The sequence below is a fragment of the Drosophila arizonae genome, chromosome 2 (assembly GCF_054131065.1).
Source record: "Drosophila arizonae isolate 15081-1271.41 chromosome 2, UAZ_ARI_1.0, whole genome shotgun sequence".
NCBI classification, from domain to species: Eukaryota; Metazoa; Arthropoda; class Insecta; order Diptera; family Drosophilidae; genus Drosophila; species Drosophila arizonae.
This window is the reverse complement of record NC_142922.1, coordinates 27102809-27124484: the sequence shown is the minus strand read 5'-3', so window position 1 is coordinate 27124484 and position 21676 is coordinate 27102809. Positions and strand designations below refer to the sequence as shown.

The 21676-nt window shown below is 43.2% G+C and overlaps 5 protein-coding genes across 6 annotated transcripts; 3 read left to right on the top strand and 2 right to left on the bottom strand.

The window, feature by feature from the left end:
• The first annotated feature begins 55 nt into the window (after positions 1-55).
• On the top strand, positions 56-3871 carry Hmt-1 (ABC transporter ATP-binding protein/permease Hmt-1). The gene is made up of 7 exons (XM_089462613.1): positions 56-214; positions 799-1107; positions 1171-1370; positions 1428-1750; positions 1817-2221; positions 2277-3002; positions 3065-3871. The coding sequence occupies exons 2-7, from the start codon at positions 811-813 to the stop codon at positions 3709-3711; spliced, it is 2598 nt and encodes an 865-aa protein (XP_089318739.1). The 5' UTR covers positions 56-214; positions 799-810; the 3' UTR covers positions 3712-3871.
• Positions 3872-4008: 137 nt separating this feature from the next.
• On the top strand, positions 4009-14861 carry cv-d (vitellogenin-like lipoprotein). Of its 2 annotated transcripts, none has more exons than XM_018018448.2 (16): positions 4009-4306; positions 4755-4954; positions 6707-6934; positions 6999-7309; positions 7366-8027; positions 8086-8473; positions 8529-8748; positions 8814-9048; positions 9311-9810; positions 9871-9968; positions 10044-10170; positions 10225-10443; positions 13219-13362; positions 13434-13613; positions 13679-14280; positions 14344-14861. In XM_018018448.2, the coding sequence occupies exons 1-16, from the start codon at positions 4276-4278 to the stop codon at positions 14594-14596; spliced, it is 4398 nt and encodes a 1465-aa protein (XP_017873937.1). In that variant the 5' UTR covers positions 4009-4275; the 3' UTR covers positions 14597-14861. The 2 variants fall into 2 exon arrangements, with proteins under 2 accessions (XP_017873937.1, XP_017873936.1); XM_018018447.2 differs by having other exon boundaries at positions 9871-9986.
• LOC108621251 (arginine kinase) lies at positions 10473-12339 on the bottom strand. Its single transcript, XM_018018451.2, has 2 exons — positions 12095-12339; positions 10473-12019 (listed from the first exon to the last, which is right to left on the bottom strand). The coding sequence occupies exons 1-2, from the start codon at positions 12101-12103 to the stop codon at positions 10658-10660; spliced, it is 1371 nt and encodes a 456-aa protein (XP_017873940.1). The 5' UTR covers positions 12104-12339; the 3' UTR covers positions 10473-10657.
• Positions 14860-21658, bottom strand: spn-E (tudor domain containing 9 protein spindle E). The gene is made up of 11 exons (XM_018018449.2): positions 21356-21658; positions 21023-21274; positions 18794-19521; positions 18077-18729; positions 17891-18021; positions 17234-17823; positions 17035-17182; positions 15833-16963; positions 15645-15766; positions 15370-15582; positions 14860-15308 (listed from the first exon to the last, which is right to left on the bottom strand). The coding sequence occupies exons 1-11, from the start codon at positions 21548-21550 to the stop codon at positions 15176-15178; spliced, it is 4296 nt and encodes a 1431-aa protein (XP_017873938.1). The 5' UTR covers positions 21551-21658; the 3' UTR covers positions 14860-15175.
• On the top strand, positions 19569-20807 carry Pbp45 (proximal sequence element A Pbp45). Its single transcript, XM_018018452.2, has one exon. It carries the CDS (start codon positions 19693-19695, stop codon positions 20689-20691), a length of 999 nt encoding a protein of 332 aa, XP_017873941.1. The 5' UTR covers positions 19569-19692; the 3' UTR covers positions 20692-20807.
• Positions 21659-21676: the final 18 nt, after the last annotated feature.

Here is a 21676-nt window from a genome sequence, read left to right as displayed (position 1 = left end):
CATACTCGCCTCAATGTTATTTATCGCCGACACATTTGGAACAGTTGAAGCTAACAGTGCCAATTTGAGTAACAGTCCATTTTGAGTTTGAAGTGCCGTTGTGACCAAAACATGTTAATACAAGTGCAGCTGCTCACTGTTAATTAAAGATTTGCTTAAATCAAATTACTATATTTATATTATAATCAAAGTCTAGGCAGCAGCACAAGTAAAGGTAACGAAATTGTTGATTCTGTCAACAATTTAAAATCAGAGCAACCGCAAGTAATATAAAAAGAAAAAGAATTAAAATTGCATAATTAACAATGCAAATATCCATGAATGAATTGCAACTTTTTTAAAACTTTGTGTCAATACAATTTAAGCTGTGGGCAGAAAGTTGTTCCATTTTTTTTGTTAATTTGCCAATTACATTGTTGCTGATAATTTCGGTGATTTTTTGTGTCAATGTAGTGAAATAGTGTTATGTTGTGAAATAACAAAAACCGGAAGACATACGCCCATTTAAATAAATCGTTCCAATTATTATTAATAATATAAAGTGCGATATGTAGTATACATGTTCATATAATTTTTATCAAAACATACCATATATTACCAAGCACACTTAGTTATCTTTGCCACAAAAATTGCTCCCAGTTTGATTTGTCATAGTCTGCACCCGGGGCGGCTATCGTCGTAGTAATTATCACTATTTGCGCACGTCTTTTGTTTCATTATATCACGATAAGTTCATCGTTGACCTAAGTGTATCTATCTATTCAATAAATAAAAATAAGTACATTTGACCAACCGTAGGCGACACACAAGATGTTGTATTGTCCGCCGAACATCACGTTCAACGAGATTTGGACCAAACATGGCATCTCGCACTGTTTTATGGACACCGTGGGACCGGCGATATGCGGTGGCTTCCTTCTTCTCTTCGGCGGTATCCAGATACTGATGTACCGCAAATATGCGACACCAACAGATCCCACACAGATCACAAAGTCCCGGCTATATGCTTTCCAATTGTTTCTCCTACTCTTTGTGCCGGTGTTGGCTCTATTGAGATTCTTTCTCAACGCTCGTATCTATGCGGACAGTGCAGTTTACGGCTATATGGTTCGTTTGGATAGACTCATTACTCTTTGATTGATTATATTATAATATCCATTTCATTCGCAGATATTTTACACATGCGTGATTTGCTTCTCTTATCCATTTAGCATCTGGCTCATTGTGAAGGAGCGTCATTATCAGCTGCCATCGGTACCGACACGTGGTCATGGCCTTATATTATTGCTCTTTTGGACCATGGCATTGATAAATGAGGCGCTGTCCATAGTCAATTTGGACCATGAGGATTGGTGGTTCCACTTAAAAAAGTTAGTAGTTGATTATTATAATTATAAATTGATTTTATCTAAGCCTTTGTCTTACAGTAACAAAGATGAAATCGAGATGGGCATGTTTGTTACCCGCTTCTGTTGCTCTCTGCTCATCTTTGTGCTCGGCTTGAAGGCACCCGGCATTATGGCACCCTATAATCCGCACCAACGTCTGGATGACTCATCGAACGACTCAAATGGCGGTGTGCCAACTGGCTCTGCTTTCCGCAATGGCTGGCGCAAGCTGCGCACCCTGTTCCCATATCTATGGCCAAAAAAAGATAGGATGCTGCAACTCGCTGTGGTCGTTTGCATAACGTTGCTTGCTGCTGGTCGTGTTATCAAACTGTTTCTCCCCATTTATCGCAAGCTGTTGGGTAGGTCATGTTCTCAGCTAACGAAAATGGCGACAATAATCGACAATCTATTCTCTCTCGCTTCAGTTGACAGCCTGACTATCGAGCCCATTGAGTTTCGCTGGGACTTTGTGCTTATGTATGTTACTCTATCGTTCCTGCAGGGCGGCGGCACTGGCGGCATGGGCTTGTTCAACAATCTGCGAACTTTCTTGTGGATTCGCGTGCAGCAATACACGACGCGGGAGATTGAGATTGATCTGTTCAGGCATCTGCATCAACTATCGTTGAGATGGCATTTGCAGCGCAAGACAGGCGAAGTGCTGCGCATCATGGATCGCGGCACAGACTCAATTAACAATCTACTCAACTATATTGTATTCTCCATAACACCTACCATACTTGATCTGATAGTGGCTGTCGTGTATTTCATTTATGCCTTCAACTGGTGGTTTGGTTTGATCGTTTTTCTCACCATGTTCTTGTATATAGGTAAGTCTGAATGAACTTGAAATGTTTGCCGACCACTCAAATATATTTTCCATAGCTTCCACAATTGCTATCACGGAATGGCGGACTAAATACCAAAGGCGAATGAATCTGGCAGACAATGAGCAGCGCGCTCGAAGTGTAGACTCCCTGTTGAACTTTGAGACAGTGAAATACTATGGAGCCGAGAGTTATGAGGTGGATTGCTACAGAGAGGCCATATTGAAGTATCAAAAAGAGGAGTTCCTCTCCATGGTCACACTCAACCTGCTCAACACCGCTCAGAATATTATACTCTGTTTGGGCTTGCTCTCTGGCTCACTGCTATGTGTGTATTTGGTGGTGCATCATCAGACCCTGACAGTGGGTGACTTTGTGCTCTTTTCCACGTATCTCATGGACTTGTACATGCCGTTGAACTGGTTTGGCACATATTATCGTGCCATACAAAAGAATTTCGTGGACATGGAAAACATGTTTGATCTGCTGCGTGAGGATGAGGAAATCGTGGATGCGCCTGGCTGCGCACCACTGCTAACTGCTGGCGGCGCAATCGAGTTTTCAAATGTTACATTTGGCTACACGCCCGATAAGCTGGTGCTTCGCAATGTTAACTTCACTGTACCGGCAGGCAAGACAATTGCCATTGTAGGACCTTCCGGCGCCGGCAAGAGTACCATAATGCGATTACTATTCCGTTTCTATGATGTGCAATCGGGCTCTATCTCAATAGACGGACAGAACATCAAGCTTGTTCAACAGCAAAGTCTACGAAAAGCAATTGGTGAGTGCAAATAATTAACTCATTTGAAAGAACATTAGATAACAAACGTGTTTGCTTCTTAGGTGTTGTTCCCCAGGATACTGTATTATTTAACAACACTATTTACTACAACATTGAATATGCCAAGATAGGCGCCAGTGCTGATGCAGTCTATGAGGCTGCGCGCTCAGCGGACATACACGAGAGAATATTGAGCTTCCCAGATAGATACGAGACAAAAGTGGGTGAGAGAGGACTGCGACTCAGTGGCGGCGAAAAGCAACGCGTGGCCATCGCCCGAACACTTCTGAAGGCTCCGATTATAGTGCTGCTGGATGAGGCTACTTCTGCGTTGGACACGCGCACAGAGCGTAACATACAGGCTGCATTGGCACGCGTATGCACCAATCGCACAACAATTATCGTTGCACACCGCTTGTCCACCATCATCCATGCAGATGAAATATTGGTGCTAAAGGAGGGCACCATTGTGGAGCGTGGCAGACACGAGGAGCTGTTGCAAAGAGATGACGGCGTTTATGCAGATATGTGGCAGCAGCAGCTGAAAAACTTGGATGCCGAACAGAATGCGAACAACAGCTCAGAGTCTATTGCAGCAGAGGGAACTTCAGCGGCGACTAGTGAAACAGCTGGACGACCACAAGTGCCGTCAACTTCGGGCAGTGGTGCTATTCTTAGATCGGGACACGGACATGGAGGAGGGCACTAAGCGTTGGACATTAAAATATAGATATTAAGCCTAACTTTGATTATTTTTGTTAAATGTGATTTGTGGTATTTGTTGTATATGAACTGCATGTCTGATTCCTAGTTCTTGTCTACTTTACTGTAAAAATAGAAACATGATAATAATTTTTATAAACTTAAAATGATGTTTATCAACTACCCCTTCATTCATTAATGCACTGAAAGAGCGACGGCAAGAGAGCCGCTCTTAATATCGCTCAGACACTGATGCCGCTGCTTATCAGTAAGAACCTCCAGCAAGGCCAGAGCATCGGCTTGAGAACGACACCAGCTTCAGTTCGAGTGAGGATCGCGAGCGAAGCAGACGTAGAATTTCAAAGTCGTTCTGCAATACGTTGGCGATAAAGAAAATCGGCGGTTTCTTTGAAAAGATTCCTAAATCACACACACATATATATTTATATATTTAAATATATATATATATATATATATATATATATATATATATTGTTAAAGCGATATCGGAGCGAGGCGTGTACATTGTGTTATTAAATCTGCAGATTCACGAGTTTTTATTCAGCGAATCATGCGGCGACTGAAGTGTTCCGTGTTTGTGTGTACGTAGAAAGTAGAAAATAACCTAATTGATAAACCCAGGGACCATATTTATTCAGGAGCATGACGTAATGTTTCATTGAATAACATTTAAAATCAAAATAACAAAAAAAAAAAAAAAAAACAAATGGGAAAGAAAAAAACCACCAGCATATACATATGTATATATATTTAATAATAATATTGATTAAACAGTTTTTTGCTCTGTGATGACCACATAAATAATCTACATGCATACATACATCTGTCCATATACCAGTGTATATACGTATATGAAAATATACATAGATGCCTACATACATATTCATATTCAAGTATATAGACAAAATTCAATTGATAAAGTGTATTATTGGATTCTGTTGCCCCCGGCTTGGGCTGTCACCAAGTTTATTGCCACACACAACAATTTCTTGCTGAATGCAAATGCTGAACACCATTTTCAATTTTCAGTTCTATTTTTGGTGATCGATGTCGGTCGTGCATTCAATATAATTGGCGTCAATAAGCAAATGCTTTATGAATATGTGGGCAATGTGCTTGTTGGCTCCAAGCCCCAGGACGAAGGGCATCCGGCACCGCCAACCACTGGCTGGATAGTCCGTGGAAAGCTCACGCTACAGCGACAGAGTGAACTTGTGATGGCCGCTGCGGTAAGTCAATGTAAACTATATATCTATAGCTATATAGATACATACATCGGTATATGAATTCCAAAACTGGATCCTTTTCACATTAAGGTGTATGAATGCTCAAATGAATATAAAATGTAACTATTTGAATCAGAGATCTGTAATATTAATTTCTAATAGTATTTTGACGTACTTATACGTACATAATAAAAAATATATACATATGAAAGCATGAATAAGTTCAGAAATCATAGGGAATATTTCTAAGCTATAAATAATATAAATGTGAATAAATGTGTTTTTCAAATCATAATTTGTTTACAACCAAGACTTAATAAAAACAAAACTGAATATATAAATGTATATTTACATATGTATGTATGTCAACATTTTCATATATATACTATATGCATATAAGTTGCATATATTTTCATTTATAGCCAATTAAAGTTAAAAAATAAATCAAATTTTTTATTGATTTCATGATCAATTAGTACAATTCAATTAAGCTCGAACAGTGCAAATTCTCTGGGTCCCCAGTTGATGCTCAGCTACTGGACCTGCTGGCTCATGCTCAAGTTTTTGCAGACACTTTCGCGAAAGAATTCGCAGATGAATTATAAACAATTTAACCTTTCCGCAGTCCCAGTGCACAATGAACTGAACTCGGCTGTGAACTTCTTTCATTGAGACAGATAAAATGATGCTACCAGTATACCCACCCATGCACACATATGCATGCACCCATACACACACACATGTGAATGATGTTCTGTATATTGTATCTTACACATATCAACATATACACATACATACATATATACGCGGAGTAATCAGTTTAGATTGTTTTGACTGTGGAAGTGGGGGAAGGGATCATAAAGCGGCGCTATGCTTATCAACAGACACATACAGAGACCCGAACACAAGACACAGACATGTGTCTGCCATATGTAACATGGCTCAGTCTGCCCGCTGAGTCTGACTAATCTTCATACCCTTCCAGACGCTATTATCATTTTCACACGAAATGTGCAACCCCATGAATGAAATATATAGATATGTATATGTATAAACACTTAATCTGTATCAAAAGCTGTGTAGATATCACTATATCCGTTTATTTATCTCTTTCTGTGCAAACTAGTTCCTCATTTTTATCTCGATGTTCTCGAGAAATTTTAATAACTCTGTCTTAGAAACGATTAACCTTAAATCGAGTTATAATATCAAGTACTGTAGATATTTAAAAAATTGATTCATAAAAAATTTATAATGTTATTCAATAAGTTTTATATTAAACATTAAGATTTTAAAGTATTTTTTTACAATTTAAATTAATCTGAAACAAAAATTAGGTGTAAATATACCTTTTAAATTTATTAAGGATTCAGTCTTAAAGAAATAATAATACTGATTAAATCTAGACTACAATTTAATAGATAGATTAGATTTAAAGAAAACTTAAAAAACTCCTTACATTAAAAATTTGAGTATTTTTGAACTTTTTAAATTAGTCAGATATGTAGAAATATATATATAATATATATAAATTCATTTCCTAAGTGTATTAAGCCGTCACTGATTACAAAATATTAACAATAATATTTTTGTTTATGTCAAGACAACATAGTGAATAAGCCAATACAGCTGATTTGTGCCAGCAAAAGCGAGTGTAGACCGTAGATTACTCGACTCGGGATTTCCCGACCTATACATAAACATTTCAATTAATCCCCTTTCTGTCTCTCTTTCATTTGCGCAATTTCAATTTAGCTGGTCATAGACGATGTAACGCTCAACAATTCTGGGGAAAAGTTCTTGCAGAACAAGGAGATGTATCCGCCCTATAAGCCCTTCAAGATCATTCTCACCAAGGAGGGGACCATCTCGCATGTGGTCTTCAAGGAGGGTGACCCCATTTGGTCGATGAACTTCAAGCGTGCCATTGCCAGCACTCTGCAGTTCCAAATCAAGTCCAGTGGCGCTTTTGTGGTGGATGAGGTTAGAGATCTTCGCATATGCAGTATCCAAATTAACTTCATTGCTAACTGCACTCATGTTTCAGACGGGCATCCATGGCCAGTGCCAGACGGAGTATTTCGTGTCTAACAAGACCAACTACATATCCATACGCAAGACACCCGAGCTTAAGACCTGCCTGCCCTACTCGGAGGCCGTGCACATTACGCGTAGCAATGTTCCCCCGAACACGTGTGAGTTCGATCACCAGAAGAGTGTCATCATTGGCAACGAGGCCATATACGGCATATTGCCCCACAATGAGACAGGCTACTTCCTGAGCATGGCCCATGCCAAGGGCACCACGCTGATTCACACCTTCGAGTCCACGGGCGAGGCACAGTACATTAACTCGGAGTAAGTTGAACAGTGATTGATGATTGGTAAATTTCTAAATCATTATTGATTTATAGGCTGCTGCTAAACTTCCAAAATGAGACACCGATCGACAATCCGATTGATATTGAGACCTCCATGTCGACAGAGACGTCGAATTTACAATTGCAGCCGCTGGAAATCAACGATCCGACTGGCGGACGCAATCCACAGCAGCAGGAGACTCTGATATCTGCAGCGGCCGGGCTTCTGGACAACCTGGCCGAGGCATTGGAGAGCACGGAGTTTAAGTTTAACGAGCCCTACGACTCAACACTATCCGATGTCATAAAGCTACTGAGTGAAATGGACTTTGAGTCGCTAAAGAAACTCTACACCGAAGTGGACATCGGCACATCGTATCGACAGGAAACGATACGCAACATCTTCCACGAGATCATACCACGCATCGGCACGAAAGCCTCAGTCTTCTTGACGCGTCACCTGGTTAAGGAGAAGACGATAAAGTCGAACATTGCGGTGCAGCTGCTGATCCCCATGCCCTTTCACATATTCGAGCTGTCGGCGGAGCTGGTGAAGCAGTGCGAGGAGTTCCTGAGCATAGGACCCGATCGACCGGATGTCCGGCAAGCAGCTATCTTGAGCTTTGCCACTCTCGTCTACAACGTGTACGTGGCACGCGGCATTGACAAGGATCAGTTTGAGGAATATGTCCAAAAGTATTTCAATTTGTACTTGAGTAAGTTGCATGAGTCACAGTCAGTCGATGAATAATTAAAACCTATTTGCCCTCACAGACGAGCGAGACTATGAGCAAAAGATGCTGTTCCTGCAGGGACTGAGCAACTTACAGCTGGGCAATGTGGCCAACTATCTGGAGCCCATTGTGATGGAAGAGGGAAACGAGGATCTCAGATTCATGGCTGCCTGGACAACACTCTCACTGGCCGACAAGCGCGCTGAGCGCATCTACGAGATCTACTGGCCCATCTTTGAGTCCCGCAACGCCAGTCTGGAGCTGCGTGTGGCCGCTGTTACCCTGCTGCTCATATCGAATCCCACGGCGGCGCGACTGATCAGCATTCATCGCATTATACAAAGCGAAACCGATCCACATCTAATCAACTACTATCGCACCACAGTCACCAGCATATCGGAGACCACATATCCGTGCTATCAGCATCTGTAAGTGGATTGAAAAGAAGAGTGTTCTTCTGATTCTAACTTTCGTCTTCCCTAGGCGTCGTCTGCTCTCCTATATGCATCGGCATCTGCCCCAGAAACCCGAGCCGCGCTATTGGGTAACGGGCAATTACATATTCGATTACAGAGACTCGAAATTCGGCATTGGCGCAATGCTGCAAACGTTTCTAGTAGGCGATCCAAAGTCGGATATGCCCGTTGTGGCATTTTTCAAGTTTGACACGGAAGCGCTGGGCAAATTTACGGGACAACTTGCAGTAAGTACTGTCCCTTCCATTGATTCACATTTTCCTAAGTCGAAATCGAACTTTCCATCTTTCAGCTATATATAAAAGCTCGCGGATTACCCGATGCTATCTGGCAGACCGTTCAGTCCAAAGCCAACGGCTCCGATCCCTTCACTTTCAAGAGCATCAAGACATTGTTGGCCATGCTGAAGGCGCCCATTGTCAACTCGAAGAATTTGCACATCGAGTTCATACTGCAAATGGAGGGCAAGACTGTGCTCTCCTACTACTTGAATCAGCGCATGTTCCAGCAACTGACCTATGACAACAGTGAGTAAGGGTAGCTGGCTGAGCTCTATATATGTATGATTCTAGCAATCAAAACATCATTATAGAAAAGAAAACTTTTTGTATAAATCGAGTTCATACATTATACAGAAATACATATGGATAGATAGATAGATAATATTATATATGCAAGCCAATTAACACCATCTAATATACGATATATGTACATTTCTGTTATCTTCTTTACATATCACCTTTTCTCCTTCTACTCTAACTCTCAAAATTCCACTGTTTCGTTGCTCAGTTTTGGACCGCCTGCAACTGCTTATTCGCACCGATAGCCACATAAACATGCAGACGGTGCGCTGGCCGTTTATGAACAAGTACTCGGTGCCCACTGTGCTGGGCACATCGTCGGATGTGCTGCTACAGACCACGGTGCTCACCTCCTTGCGTGGCAATATTACCGAGCATCGGAAGCCACCGGGCACCAAGCATACGCTGGAGATCGATGCGCGTTACTCATCTTACGCGACGGTGCGCAGCCGCAGCTACAATCCGTTTCTTAACCTGGACCACGAAATAAAACGGGAGCAGGGCTTCCTCATCTACATACCGTTTAGCAGCGAGCTGACCCTGAATGACAGCGCGCAGTGTGCCCGGTATACCTTCTCGCGGCCCCAGAACCTAACCAGTGGCTTGTCATTTAAGTCACGAGCCGTGACCTCAACGCGTGGCCAGGTGACCAAGACAGCCTCCGCACCCTTCGAGGAGATCATGTATCCAGAGCGAGGCAATGAAGTGGTAAGCAATGAATCCGATGGTCCACAAAGTCCTTTCGACTAATTCGCACCACCTCTACAGTTCCAGCCGTTCAGCTATGCCATGCCGGACCTGGGTGTCAAATTGAAGGTCAACATAAATCTGAACGAAATGATTAAGTTTCGGGGCATGCTACTAAAGTCTGAGTTCATAGAGAAGTAAAAAATAAAGTAAACACGGAATGGAATTGATAAGTAAATCTCTTTATATTACAGTGGCTTCTCGCGCAACATGGTCGTCAGCCTGATGATGTACGTCTTTGGATTTACTCAGCTCAGCTCAATCCACTTGGGTCACGATCGGAACTTTACGCTTCTAATGTACAACGAAAATGCCACCAAGGTGAGTCACTGCTGTCCCAAAAGGCCAGCTGGATTCATATGATATATATTACAGATCGATGGTAATATCTGTGTCGAAGACGTGCTCAAGACATCCGAGCTGAAGGGCAAGCAGATCGGATTCACGCTGGAGCACTCGGACGAGACGCAAAACGTACAATCCCTGCACAAGTGGAACGTCATAGTGGACATTCAGACCTCAACCAAGTCGAACTGGTTTAAGGTCAGCGGCAAGGTGCAACGGAACTCCAAGGATGATGAGGAGGATTGGAAGGTGAGTGGATGATGGAAAAACAATACCACTTTCGAAGGGGCTGAAATTTATTAAACCGAATATTTGTGTACCTAATTTGAAACAATGTGATAACCGACAACTTAATTTGCTTAGAGTAAACTCGCACGTTCAGCCCCATTTTGCCCATGATGATGTTTGTCTTCAAGCAGTGACAATGGTGGTGGTGGTGTGCTATTATTGCTGCGGGACGAGACTAGCCCTCCTGGCCCGCTATCTCCAGTTCTTCCTCGGCATTAATGAGAGCCACAATGCCGTCCTGCAGAGACTTGACCAGCTCGAACTCGGTGAAGCCCATGCGACGCTTGTTCGATATGTCCATAACGCCATCCTCGATAGGGGTGTGCTCGCCACCGGTACCGTGTATCGTCAGAGACAGCTCCTCAGACATTGCCTTCAATCGCTCCTCGTCCTTGCTCAGAAGGGGCAGGCGAATATGCACAGATGCCCGCAATGTGGTGCCCAAATTTGTGGGACAGGCGGTCAGATTGCCGTAGCTTGGATGACGAATGAATGTCAGGTTCTTCTCCAGTTCCTGTATGCCGGTGACCAGACGCTGGTAGACGTCACCCAGGTCACCGCACTGGGCCGCCGATATGACACGCACATGATCCTCCTCGTTGGACCAAATCATGAATGTCTCGGCGGGATTGTGGTAGACTCCACGCCCGGTCGGCCAGAAGCGGTAGCAGCCAGCGGTCTGCAAATAGCCTTCGCCTCGCGCGAAGAGAACGTTGCGCTTCACCATCTCCTGCTGAGTCTCGGTATCAATGTCACCCATCGTCAGATAGGTGCCAATCAGCTCGCCGTCCATGGTTTCGGTGGCCGCACGGATCTTATCCTCCACCTCGATCAGCTGCTTCTCTGTCAGCTTGGGGAAGAACGGCAATCCTTCAATATTACGCGAAAGGCGTATGCGCGTAGAGAGTATATATTTGCGTTCCGCATCCAGATTCTCGATCTCGTCCACGTTACCCCAGTCCACGTCCTTCTGCAGCACATCGCTATCGTTCTCTTCCTGGCCGTGATACTCCCTGATAATCGGGTCGAATAGCTTAGTAAACACATCGTAGCACTCCGGATCGGCCGCATAAATGCCCACAGGCGCATCATGATGCTCGAAGCCAGACACGGCACAATCATACAGATAGGCATCGACCGGAGATGGGGTGGTCACCAGCATGTATTCCTCCAGCAACTCGGGCGTGAGGTATTTGCGCAAGAGCGAACTGACATTTTCCTCGTCGTCGATCAGGGACTTGTAGCCAGCCATAGTAAGTTCCTGGTATTCCTCCGGTGACTTCTTGATTTGTCCACGCAGCCGCTCCAGCTCCTGCTCGAGGCGAGCTATCGTCGTCTTGGCCTCATCCAAGTCATTCTTCATCAAATCATACTGAGCATCATCCGGGCAGCTTTCGCACATGAACTTGCGCACGAATCGAATCGCATCTTCGGGTTTATTCTGCTCCTCGTAGAGCTTTATTAGCGCCTTGCTCAACGCATCGATAACTCCGGCACGCTCCAGGTACTTGCGGTATTGCACGCGTTTTGATTCAATCTACGAGAGCAAGGAATTCGATTAATCCAATTTATATTTTCACACTCGCATCGTCCATCTATCGTTCCCTCTTACCGAAGTCATTTTGCTTCCGACGAACCAAAATCAAATAACCAAAATTTAAACACAAAACAAAGCCAATGCCCAATACCAAAGCGACCAAATCAACACGCTTTATAAACTAGAGCCTTCGGATTTTTCCACACTTTATAGTAAAAAAAAAAAAATGTGAATTTTCTGCTGAATTTATGATGTGAGAAATGCGTCTGAAACGTTTAGTAGCTGACTGCTTTCTAAAGTTGAAACCGGCCTGAAACATATTGATCAAACTAGCGACGTTTCACTCCCAGCCTGCCAAGCATTCCGAATATGTGGGGCAGCAATTGTGGTTGCTGCAATAGACTCGTGTGCCACCTGACAATGTCTCTTGCTGTTACATAATCAAGTGGCACGCGGACAACAGGCCGACATACTGCAGCAGCGGCAGCGGCAGCAGCAGACCCAGCCAACCGACCCGACGACAGACAGCCAGGATATGTGTATGTTAATCGTTGCCGCAGTTGTTGTGGCTGTCTCCTTGGCTGTCGCTTCGTCATGGTAATTTGACCCACCCTCGCAGAGCATACCCACCTGCATGCCTGACGGCTGTAAGAATATTAATATGACCACAGGTTAATTATTGAATTTGCATATAATATTTATTGCATCAGCTACTGGAGACTTAATGAGATTTACGGAAATATGATTATAGACTTGAAATGGAATTATTTTAAATTTAAATCAAAATATTTTAATATAAATTATATAGCTTATAAAATGTATTCAATACATTCTAAAATAAAATTTTATATAAAATATATTTTATAATATATTTTAGGTTTATAAAATATATTTGATAATATATTTTATAGTTACTAATATTAAGCATTCAGTATACTCTAAAATACAATTTTATATAAAATATGATATTTTGTATTTTAGAGTGTATTGAATCCTTGTATAAATTTTATTAGCTGCATGTCTGCACTTTTCAAATATAATAGTATTCCCATTTAACCCTTACTGCTATTTCTATCAATGTGCCCAGCACTGTATTTGCCTCAAGTGCCCATACAGGGTGCATGTTGGCTAACGAGAGCACTTCTCGCATGTCAGTGGCTGACTTCTTGACTCACTCTGTGTTGTGCCGTCTCTTCCAGGCCTGCACCAGGTTGACCTATGAACCTCTCGTGTTCACCAAACGCCCACACACACTCAATGGGTATGTGGTCTTTGGCCTGGCTGACGAGAACGGGGAATGCCCGGAGACTGGCTCAAAGGTGCAGTTTGCGGCACGCGCAGGTGTAAGTACCTATATTTCTGCTATAATTATAATTAGCTTATGTTCACGATATACATATTTGTATTGCTGTAGCCCTCGGAGCATGCACGCGCCTTTCTACGTTCCGACAAGATTTCGCTAACGGACACCGACTTCTGCCCCAAGGAGGTGCTCAAATTCTCGCCGATCCCCACATCGAAATATTGCAAGCGCAGCAATTTCGAAAATTTCACATCTATAACACAATATGACATGGACTTGAAGTTTAATAATGTAAATTGAAGAGCACATGGGGAATGTCAAAGATCAATTATATATTTAGTTATTATGCTCTCTAGATGCCCGCCTGGTTCGAGCTGTGGTCCACGCGTCTAGACCATCTGGTCTCCGCATTGTCGGCCAACAAGGTGGACAGCTTGAATATGAGCAAACAGATTAACATAACGATGCACACGCCGCACGATCACTTCTGGTTGACGGTGGAGGTGAATGGCGTCCATTGGCGCATCTATCACATACCGTTCCTCTACAAGCTCGACTCCAAGTTTGATGCATCGCACCAGCTGACCTACGACTCGGGCCTGAAGCGCTCCTGCTCGGTGATCAATGGAATGATCAATTCCTTCGATGATTACCTCATTAATCTGGGCGAGATTGCGGCACACCCGAACTGTCTAACTCTGCTGGTGGCAGACTGTTCTCCTCTGCCGAAGATGGCTGTTTTCCTGACTCCGTCGCCCGACGCCAAGACCCTGGCCAGCAACTATGGACTTCGTGTGCACATTGGCCCCAACTATTTCAATTTCCGCTCGCGTGCCGGCAACAGCAGCCATGTCGATGAAGATCCGGTCTTCATTTACGTCAATCAGGCACAAACACCATATGACGTACGCCAGAAGCCGTATCAATGGCCAATCGATGACAGCGACTATGCGTTCCGGTAAGTAGCACTCATGGCCAATGATAATTCTTGATCTATATATAATATGATTCATTGCTTAAGGGTGGAACTCAACGAGCAAAACATTTTGATTGTGGAATGCACCAAGCTGAGCGCCACCATCCAGTTCGACATGTACAACATCTTGAACTTCGAGATCTACGGCGTCTACAAGCACCAGATGTGCGGCCTCTGCAGCAAGCCGCTTAACCGCATGCAGAACTACACGCTATGCGAGCTGGATGAGAGAGGGACGCCGACGCCGGCGCCGACGCAGATGCTTGTGCGAAACGTATCTGAAGTACTTCTTACATAAGAACAATCATAAAGTATAAATAAAGTTAAGAGAACGCTGTAGAACTCGAACTCGAAAAAGTAGCTAAAGTTCATGTACAGCTCGGCGGTCTATAAAAAAGGAACAAATATAACTTAAGAATGCTATTACTAAAACTTAATTAACGCAGTGATTATCAAATTTACAGAGATCTATGTACCACAGAATAATACAGATTTTACAAATTGTAGCATACTTATCGGGACTCCAAATTAACTTGATTAAAGAAAAATTTTGCATTCAAATATTTAATAATTTGCATTTATTCAATAGCAAATTTGAAAATGGAAAATGGAAATTAATAGCATTTTGATATGATTCATTGATTTGTTATGATGAAAAGCGAAAAAATTTGCTAGTGAGCAAACTTTTAAAGTTTGTGGTTCTCAATTAAATTTGTTGCAATTAATTTCATAAATTGCAGTTAAACAGGCTTAAAACAAATAATTGAAAATTCAAAATAAGAATTATATGATTAAAGTGTCATCTTTCATGTCAAAGGTGAAAAAAGTCATACTCTCTTCAAGAAAGGCGTGTTAAGTATCATGTCAATTTTAGAGATTAGTTCTGCTTCCAGCCCACTTGCTTCTCCCGATCGCGATGCAGTTGGGTCAGCAAATGCAATCGCAACTCAGCAACGGACTCGAGCGTATCGTTGCACAGTCTGCATTTCATGGGCTGCATAGTACCCTCGCTGCAACCAAAACAATTTTTAGTATAATATTCTCTCAAGCAAATAGCTGAAAAATATTTACAAGTTGCGCCAGCTGTATAATTCCTTGCAGTTCGCTTGCAGCGATAACAAATTGCCCATATTCTCGCTTTCCAAATCATATGAGCTGTGCATAGGGAATATAGCACGCTTGCCGTATGGTTCGGAAGGCGGCTCCAAGTCAGACATGTCCTCCCAAAGGTATTCGAAATTCGAAACATGACGTTCAATGAAACTCCGATCCTTGCCGAGCAGACTGAAAAGAGAATATGATAAATTAAATATCACAATTTTTTGCATAGTTTCAATAGCACAAACCGAATGAGCAGCGATCGCAACTGATTAAATATTACTACGCGATCCTCCGTTCCCACAGAGGGCATTTCGTTCACATCGAAATTGTAAAACATACTGTCGATATTATAACGCATTTGGTTTATCTGAAATAGAAGAAAATACAGACCATTAAAATCATCTCTTTTAGATATTAAGACATAACTACTTACAATACGAAGATCATCTTTAAGTATAACCACATCCAAATTGATGACCATGTCGTGCTCTTCAAAATGCGGCTGCATAGTGTCGGGATTGTACCCGAGCCCTGCTAGTATGGATACGTACTTTGTACGGTCCTTGTTGCATTTGATTTGCATCGTAGGGCAGAAGAGCATGGCCATGAGAGCACCAAAGCCATGTATGTTGGGCATCAGAGTTGTTCCACGAACCGTCAAATTGTCAAAGGCTTCAGTCACGGAGGCAGCCACCACCATTTGGTCATGACGATCCTGTGGATCACTGTCCAACAGTACTGAATTGACGGATTCCTTGTCAATGAATACGGACTTATACATGCCAATGCGGAGCATAGAATTCAAGCTGGCCTCGAGCGGGCTATATGGGCCTTTGAGGCGTATGCTAAGATTGCATTTATTAAGAGGCGGTGGCTCCAAGTCCGCGTCCTTTGGCAATTGGGCAAAACGTAAATACTCTTCATTGATGAGTCTTTGGTCTGTAATTGAAACATTACGTTTGGTCTCCTGTTTACGCAATCGCAAATCGTGATCCTTGCGTGACATATAGTCCTCGTCGGCCCGTCGAGCCAATTGACGGTCCACCAGCATATCGTTCAACACTCCACCGCGCGTATGTATCAAAACAGCGGCCACATTGTTGACCAGCGAATAAATCTCTAACTCGACCCGCCCGGACTTGGCAACCGAAATCAACATTTCGTTGGCGTGCTGAGGCCACTGATTATAAGAGCTAGCCACTGACGACGGCTGCACCAACGCCAAGCGGCATTCAAACATTCGCGGCGGCAAACGCTCAAAGTCACGTTTCAGCTGAGGCGACATAAGACGCAGCTTATCTATGGGCACCACTGCCACATCACCATAGTCAATAAAACGCACACGGAACCTTGGATAACCATTTATCTGTGTCTCTACCTTTAGTACTACTGCGCGCTGGTAAAGGTTTCCCCGCTTTGCCAACAATTGCAGACCCTTTGTAACTGCCTTCGCGTTCTGTACATAGCAGCTAAGTTCCAAGGATCTATTGAATATCTCCGACATGCTCGCAATACGCTCGGCGAGCGCTTGTGGCTGAAAATAAAACTTGCCACAATTGGCAACCTGTGGATAAAGGAGATTCACATAATAAAGATCAATTTAGTAAAAGAAGAGAATATGCCAAGTCTACTTACATGGGTTATTAGTCCATAGATGGTCTTGTCAAATACGGATGGCAACGTGAGTAGCTCTACAGGCCATTGATTTGATGGCGGCACCCAGGTACAGTCGCTGATTACTCCAATTCGATTCTGCTCGACATACTTAAATGCAGAGTTTTTACTGTAGAGCACACAGTTAGTTGATTGTTATAGAGATGCTTAATATACTTACTCCATGACGCGCAGTGGCCGATTTTGATTCTCAAGACGCATGCGCACTGCTTTATATACCTCGGTCATGACACGACCCGGCACCTGAACGACCTTTGTGGTATCGACATCCTCATCGTCTGGCTTAAACGTTACAAATACCTTTTCTGACCCATGCTGGAAAGTGACGTCAATGTTCTCAGGTGGGATTTTTGCCTCCAAAAACAGTTCCTTGATGCGTCGTGTGTATAGCTCGCCCATGTAGCGTGGCTCAAAATTGGTGAAGTAGACGGTACGACATGGATCATTACCGCATATAGTTTGGAATAAGCTCCGATCATAATCGGCATTCGCTTTGTTGCTGCGCATAAAATAATTTGGATAGAACGCTCCAGCGATGATTACCTTTAGAATTATAGACTTCTCGCGATCATCCCACATATGGCAGGCGCCATAGGGCAAGGGCTGTATATTGAGACTTGCGCATCGCTGGCGCAAGTCCTGTACCATCAAGTGCATCTCCTTAAGCGAGCGCAAGTTAACGTTAAAGCGCCTGGCCCATTGCTGTGCCGACTCCTTAAGCATACGATCCTGGCACATGTTCAGATATATCTAAATAAAATACAACAAATGATAAAACTTTAAATAAGTTCATAATGATTTTCCATTTGTTCCTTACTCTATAGACGCGCCAAATGCCAATCATATCTGAGCCAGATCCATCGGCAAATATGTAGTGCATCCAAAATGCCTCATTCATCTGTCCCCGGCTTCCAGTCACGTACAAGCTACGCACAGTCAAGCCAGCCGCTAAGGACAAACATTTCTTAAATGAAATCCACTGAGCGATGGCTTTATCACTTACCAATGACAATGGCCTCATCCAGACAATTGAAGACGTATCCCAGTATAATCAAGCGGCTGAGACGTACATCTAGTGGAAATTTGGACATGATTTTGCCCCAGAAGCTAAGATCGCCATCAAGCTCCTCATAAACGCCATCGACGGTAGTGTACAAGGCGCCCACCTCCTTGAGAAGCAACACCGTGTTTTGTATGTCAGAAAGATTAGGCGGAGACATAGCTAGGGCCAAAATCTCACTCGGCTTGCCCATTTCCAGTTCTTTGGCTTTCAGTACCGAATTTTGGAGCGGCGATCGCAGCATTTCTGGTATGCCAAACTCATTCATATGATTCATATAAAAGTCTTTAGTAACCATACGATAAACACGTCCGCTACGTAGGCGGCCAACGCGTCCAGCACGTTGACGGCAATTAACCTTAGAGGCCCATTCCAAACGCAAGCTGCTAAAATTGGAGGCGGTATCGGTGTGCAGAACCTTGGTTAAGCAAAAATCAATTACATAGGAAACATCTGGCACTGTAATAGAACTCTCCGAAATGTTGGTTGTCAATATGACCTTGCGATGGCCAAGAGGAGGAGGCAGAAAAACTTCCTCCTGCGAATCGGGTGACATGAGCGAGTGACAGCGCACAATACTAATTTTAAAGTTAGGGCTGCGAATAAACAGAATAATAAAATAAATATCTTAAATCTTTATAAATTGTTTTTTTTACTTACTTCTCATCGACGATTCGGCCTATATGTTCCGCCATTGTATCAATCTCGTGGATGCCCGGCAGAAAGATCAGTACAGCGCCAGTGCGCTTTGCCTCTTCATAGGACTGCTGAGATTGATTATCGGCCTTACGCTCCATATTATCAATGACCAAAAGCAGTTTAATGGCATCGCTATAACCCTCAGGTCCTATGCCCGGTGTGGTCCGTTGAGGCTCATCCTTCCAGTGTATATTCTTCAGCTGATCGCGATAGAATTTGACAAGGGGAAATTTTCGTCCATGGCTAGCGGTCACCACGGGAGGCAGTGATGAGCTCATGGCAAAGTATTTCGAAAACTCGCGTGTATCAATTGTGGCCGACATCAGGATGACTTTCACATGGCGTGAATTAAGTGCAAGCAAGCGACGCACCACAAGTAATAAGAAGTCCATATCTTGATCACGCTCGTGCACCTCATCCAGTATGATGTGTGTGTATTGGGTTAGCGTTTTGACTCGTACAAGGTTGTTTAGCAAAACACCTGTGGTGCAGTACAATAGACGCGTGTCCTCCAGATTCGACTGGCGATGTAATCCCACCTGATAGCTGCACACAGTACCCGGTTGCCATTTTCTCTCATGGCACACACGATTGGCAATCGAAATGGCCGCAATGCGGCGCGGCTGCGTAACGACAATATTACAAAATTCGCGCCGTTTGAATGCCTCATCGAGAATATATTGCGGCACCTAGCGGACAACAAATGTAACAAGATAATCGATAACAATATTATAAACATTCTTACGATAGTCGCAATCCATCGTCTAGATGACAGCACAATGCAATGTTGTAAACAAATTTTAAAGTGCAAGCACAAGAGACGGAATTTCTAAAGATCAATACATAACACAAATCATTGAATGGAGCAAAATGTATATGAAGACTGCTGGCAACTACTGCAACACTTTGGACGAGCCGCTGACGCTTTAAATGAGGCAAAGTTCGAACTGTTCTGCCAAACATGGCACGAGTTGCAAATGCAGCATATTTACTCAGCGCAAACCAATCACATTGAAGTGATTGAAACCACAATGGCCGCCTTGCACGTTGGCAAACGAGTGGCATGTGGTCGTCGCACTAGCGGTGAGCCATTCCTGGCGACGCGCGCTCAGCGTATTGGCGCCATATATTTGCTATATGCCATCTATAACAAGCAGCCAACGAAATTATTTGTCAAGATTGAGGTGTCGCCTCGCACTTGGGAGTCCCTCACCAGCTATGTGGAGCACCTGCGGAGTGAATGCACTGATCGAAGCGATACGCAGCAAGTTAGTTACATATTCTGGCAGCTGGTTAAACAGCAAGCTTTCCGCTATACAGCTTTGGATTACTGCCAGGCGCTAGATTCTCTGGCAGCCTACGACAGCTTGGAGAGCTTCGCGGAAGCCAAACAGAAAACAAATAATAGAGCGGCGCTGTTAAAGCAACAGCTGAATTCGAGCGTTAGCACGCTTTCCGACGAGCTACACGAGCTGGCGGAAACGGCAGCCAACTGTGAGACTTTGTGCGAGCTGGAGACGGCATACAACAAACAGATGGAGCCACATCGTCACTCATTTCCCGCTACAAACATATTCAGCCATTTGCGGGATGTTTTCTGTCAGATTAATGATCTGTTAACGGACGAGCAGCGCCCCACAACATCTCGAGCCCCAAATGAGCAACTGGATCTGCGAAAGCGAGCCCGTCTCAAAGCGATGTATGGCGAAACCAAAGAACAGGCGCCAACTGAAGAGGTAGATCAAATAGGATTGCCTGAACCACGCGATCATCACGAGCGACGTATGTCATCGGCGACTGTGTTTTCGCGCAAATTACCGGATGATGTGATTCGCGACTTGGAATGCGAAAATCATTAGTTATAATATATAAATTAAGAGCTTTAACTGAGATATTCAACGAATATTATATTTAAGATAAGTGTAAAATATTAAATTTATATGGATAAAAATTTAAGAATTTCTTAGATCTTCAACAGCTTGGTTATTGCTTCTCTGATGACTATACGACTATACTTTTATAATGGAAACCCATGTAAATGGGATTCTAGATCTAATCTACAGCTAAAGCATCTAACACGTGTGATTGCATATACACATGAATATTGTGCGTTAGTTTTGAATTCCGTCTAGCGTTCATTTTAAAGAATTTAAATGAAACTAGGGGAGGATGATATCCAATGGTACATACCTGTGTAGTCTTACCACAGCCGGTCTCGCCTTTTAAAATTACCACTGGATTTTCTCTTATGGCTGCAAGAATATCCTCACGTTGTTCGTAGATGGGCAGATTTTTGTTACGATTTAAATCGAATCGATATTTCTTGTAGTATTCTTCATCTGAGCGCACGATGGGCAGCTCTTTCATTAGCACTTCGTCATCATCGCTGTCCAGTTCATCGAGAGTTCTCCTATTTTTCGATGTATTGTACCCGTCAGCAAGCTGTTTATAAACAAAAAGCAAAGCGAGGCTCCAATTACAAACCACTCACACACACAAATATGAATGTGCATGCACACATACTTTTTTCATGAGGTGCTTCTCTTTCTCAACAACTTCATGTACATAATCTTTGCCCATTAACTCTCGCTTGATCGGCTTGGAATCTATAGTCTCTGTGGTAAACGCTGTCGGGTCGCCAGTTATATAGCCTTTTGGTGCTGGTGCGCGGCTAAACTGCTTTGAAAAATCAAAAAAGTCCATCAAATCAGAATCCATGTTCGCGGAAATCTGAGATAAAACTCATGCAAAACCAAAATTGTGTAAACTTGGTCCGCGCGCTACTAAGAATAAACGGTAAATGACAAATTTTCGAATCTGGCAATATTAATATTCACTCGCATT

Excerpts from the sequence above, each read along its gene's own strand:
- Hmt-1 (XM_089462613.1), top strand. The coding sequence starts at position 811 with ATGTTGTATTGTCCGCCGAACATCACGTTCAACGAGATTTGGACCAAA. Across the intron at positions 1,108-1,170 it reads GTGCAGTTTACGGCTATATG|ATATTTTACACATGCGTGAT; the intron begins GTTCGTTTGGAT and ends TTTCATTCGCAG. Across the intron at positions 1,751-1,816 it reads CATTTATCGCAAGCTGTTGG|TTGACAGCCTGACTATCGAG; the intron begins GTAGGTCATGTT and ends CTCTCGCTTCAG.
- cv-d (XM_018018447.2), top strand. The coding sequence starts at position 4,276 with ATGCGGCGACTGAAGTGTTCCGTGTTTGTGT. Across the intron at positions 8,028-8,085 it reads GTATTTCAATTTGTACTTGA|ACGAGCGAGACTATGAGCAA; the intron begins GTAAGTTGCATG and ends TTGCCCTCACAG. Across the intron at positions 9,811-9,870 it reads CAGAGCGAGGCAATGAAGTG|TTCCAGCCGTTCAGCTATGC; the intron begins GTAAGCAATGAA and ends CCACCTCTACAG.
- Pbp45 (XM_018018452.2), top strand. The coding sequence starts at position 19,693 with ATGGAGCAAAATGTATATGAAGACTGCTGGCAACTACTGCAACACTTT.
- spn-E (XM_018018449.2), bottom strand. The coding sequence starts at position 21,550 with ATGGATTCTGATTTGATGGACTTTTTTGATTTTTCAAAGCAGTTTAGC. Across the intron at positions 21,275-21,355 it reads AGAAGCACCTCATGAAAAAA|CTTGCTGACGGGTACAATAC; the intron begins GTATGTGTGCAT and ends GTTTATAAACAG. Across the intron at positions 17,824-17,890 it reads GCATTTGGCGCGTCTATAGA|ATATATCTGAACATGTGCCA; the intron begins GTAAGGAACAAA and ends TATTTTATTTAG.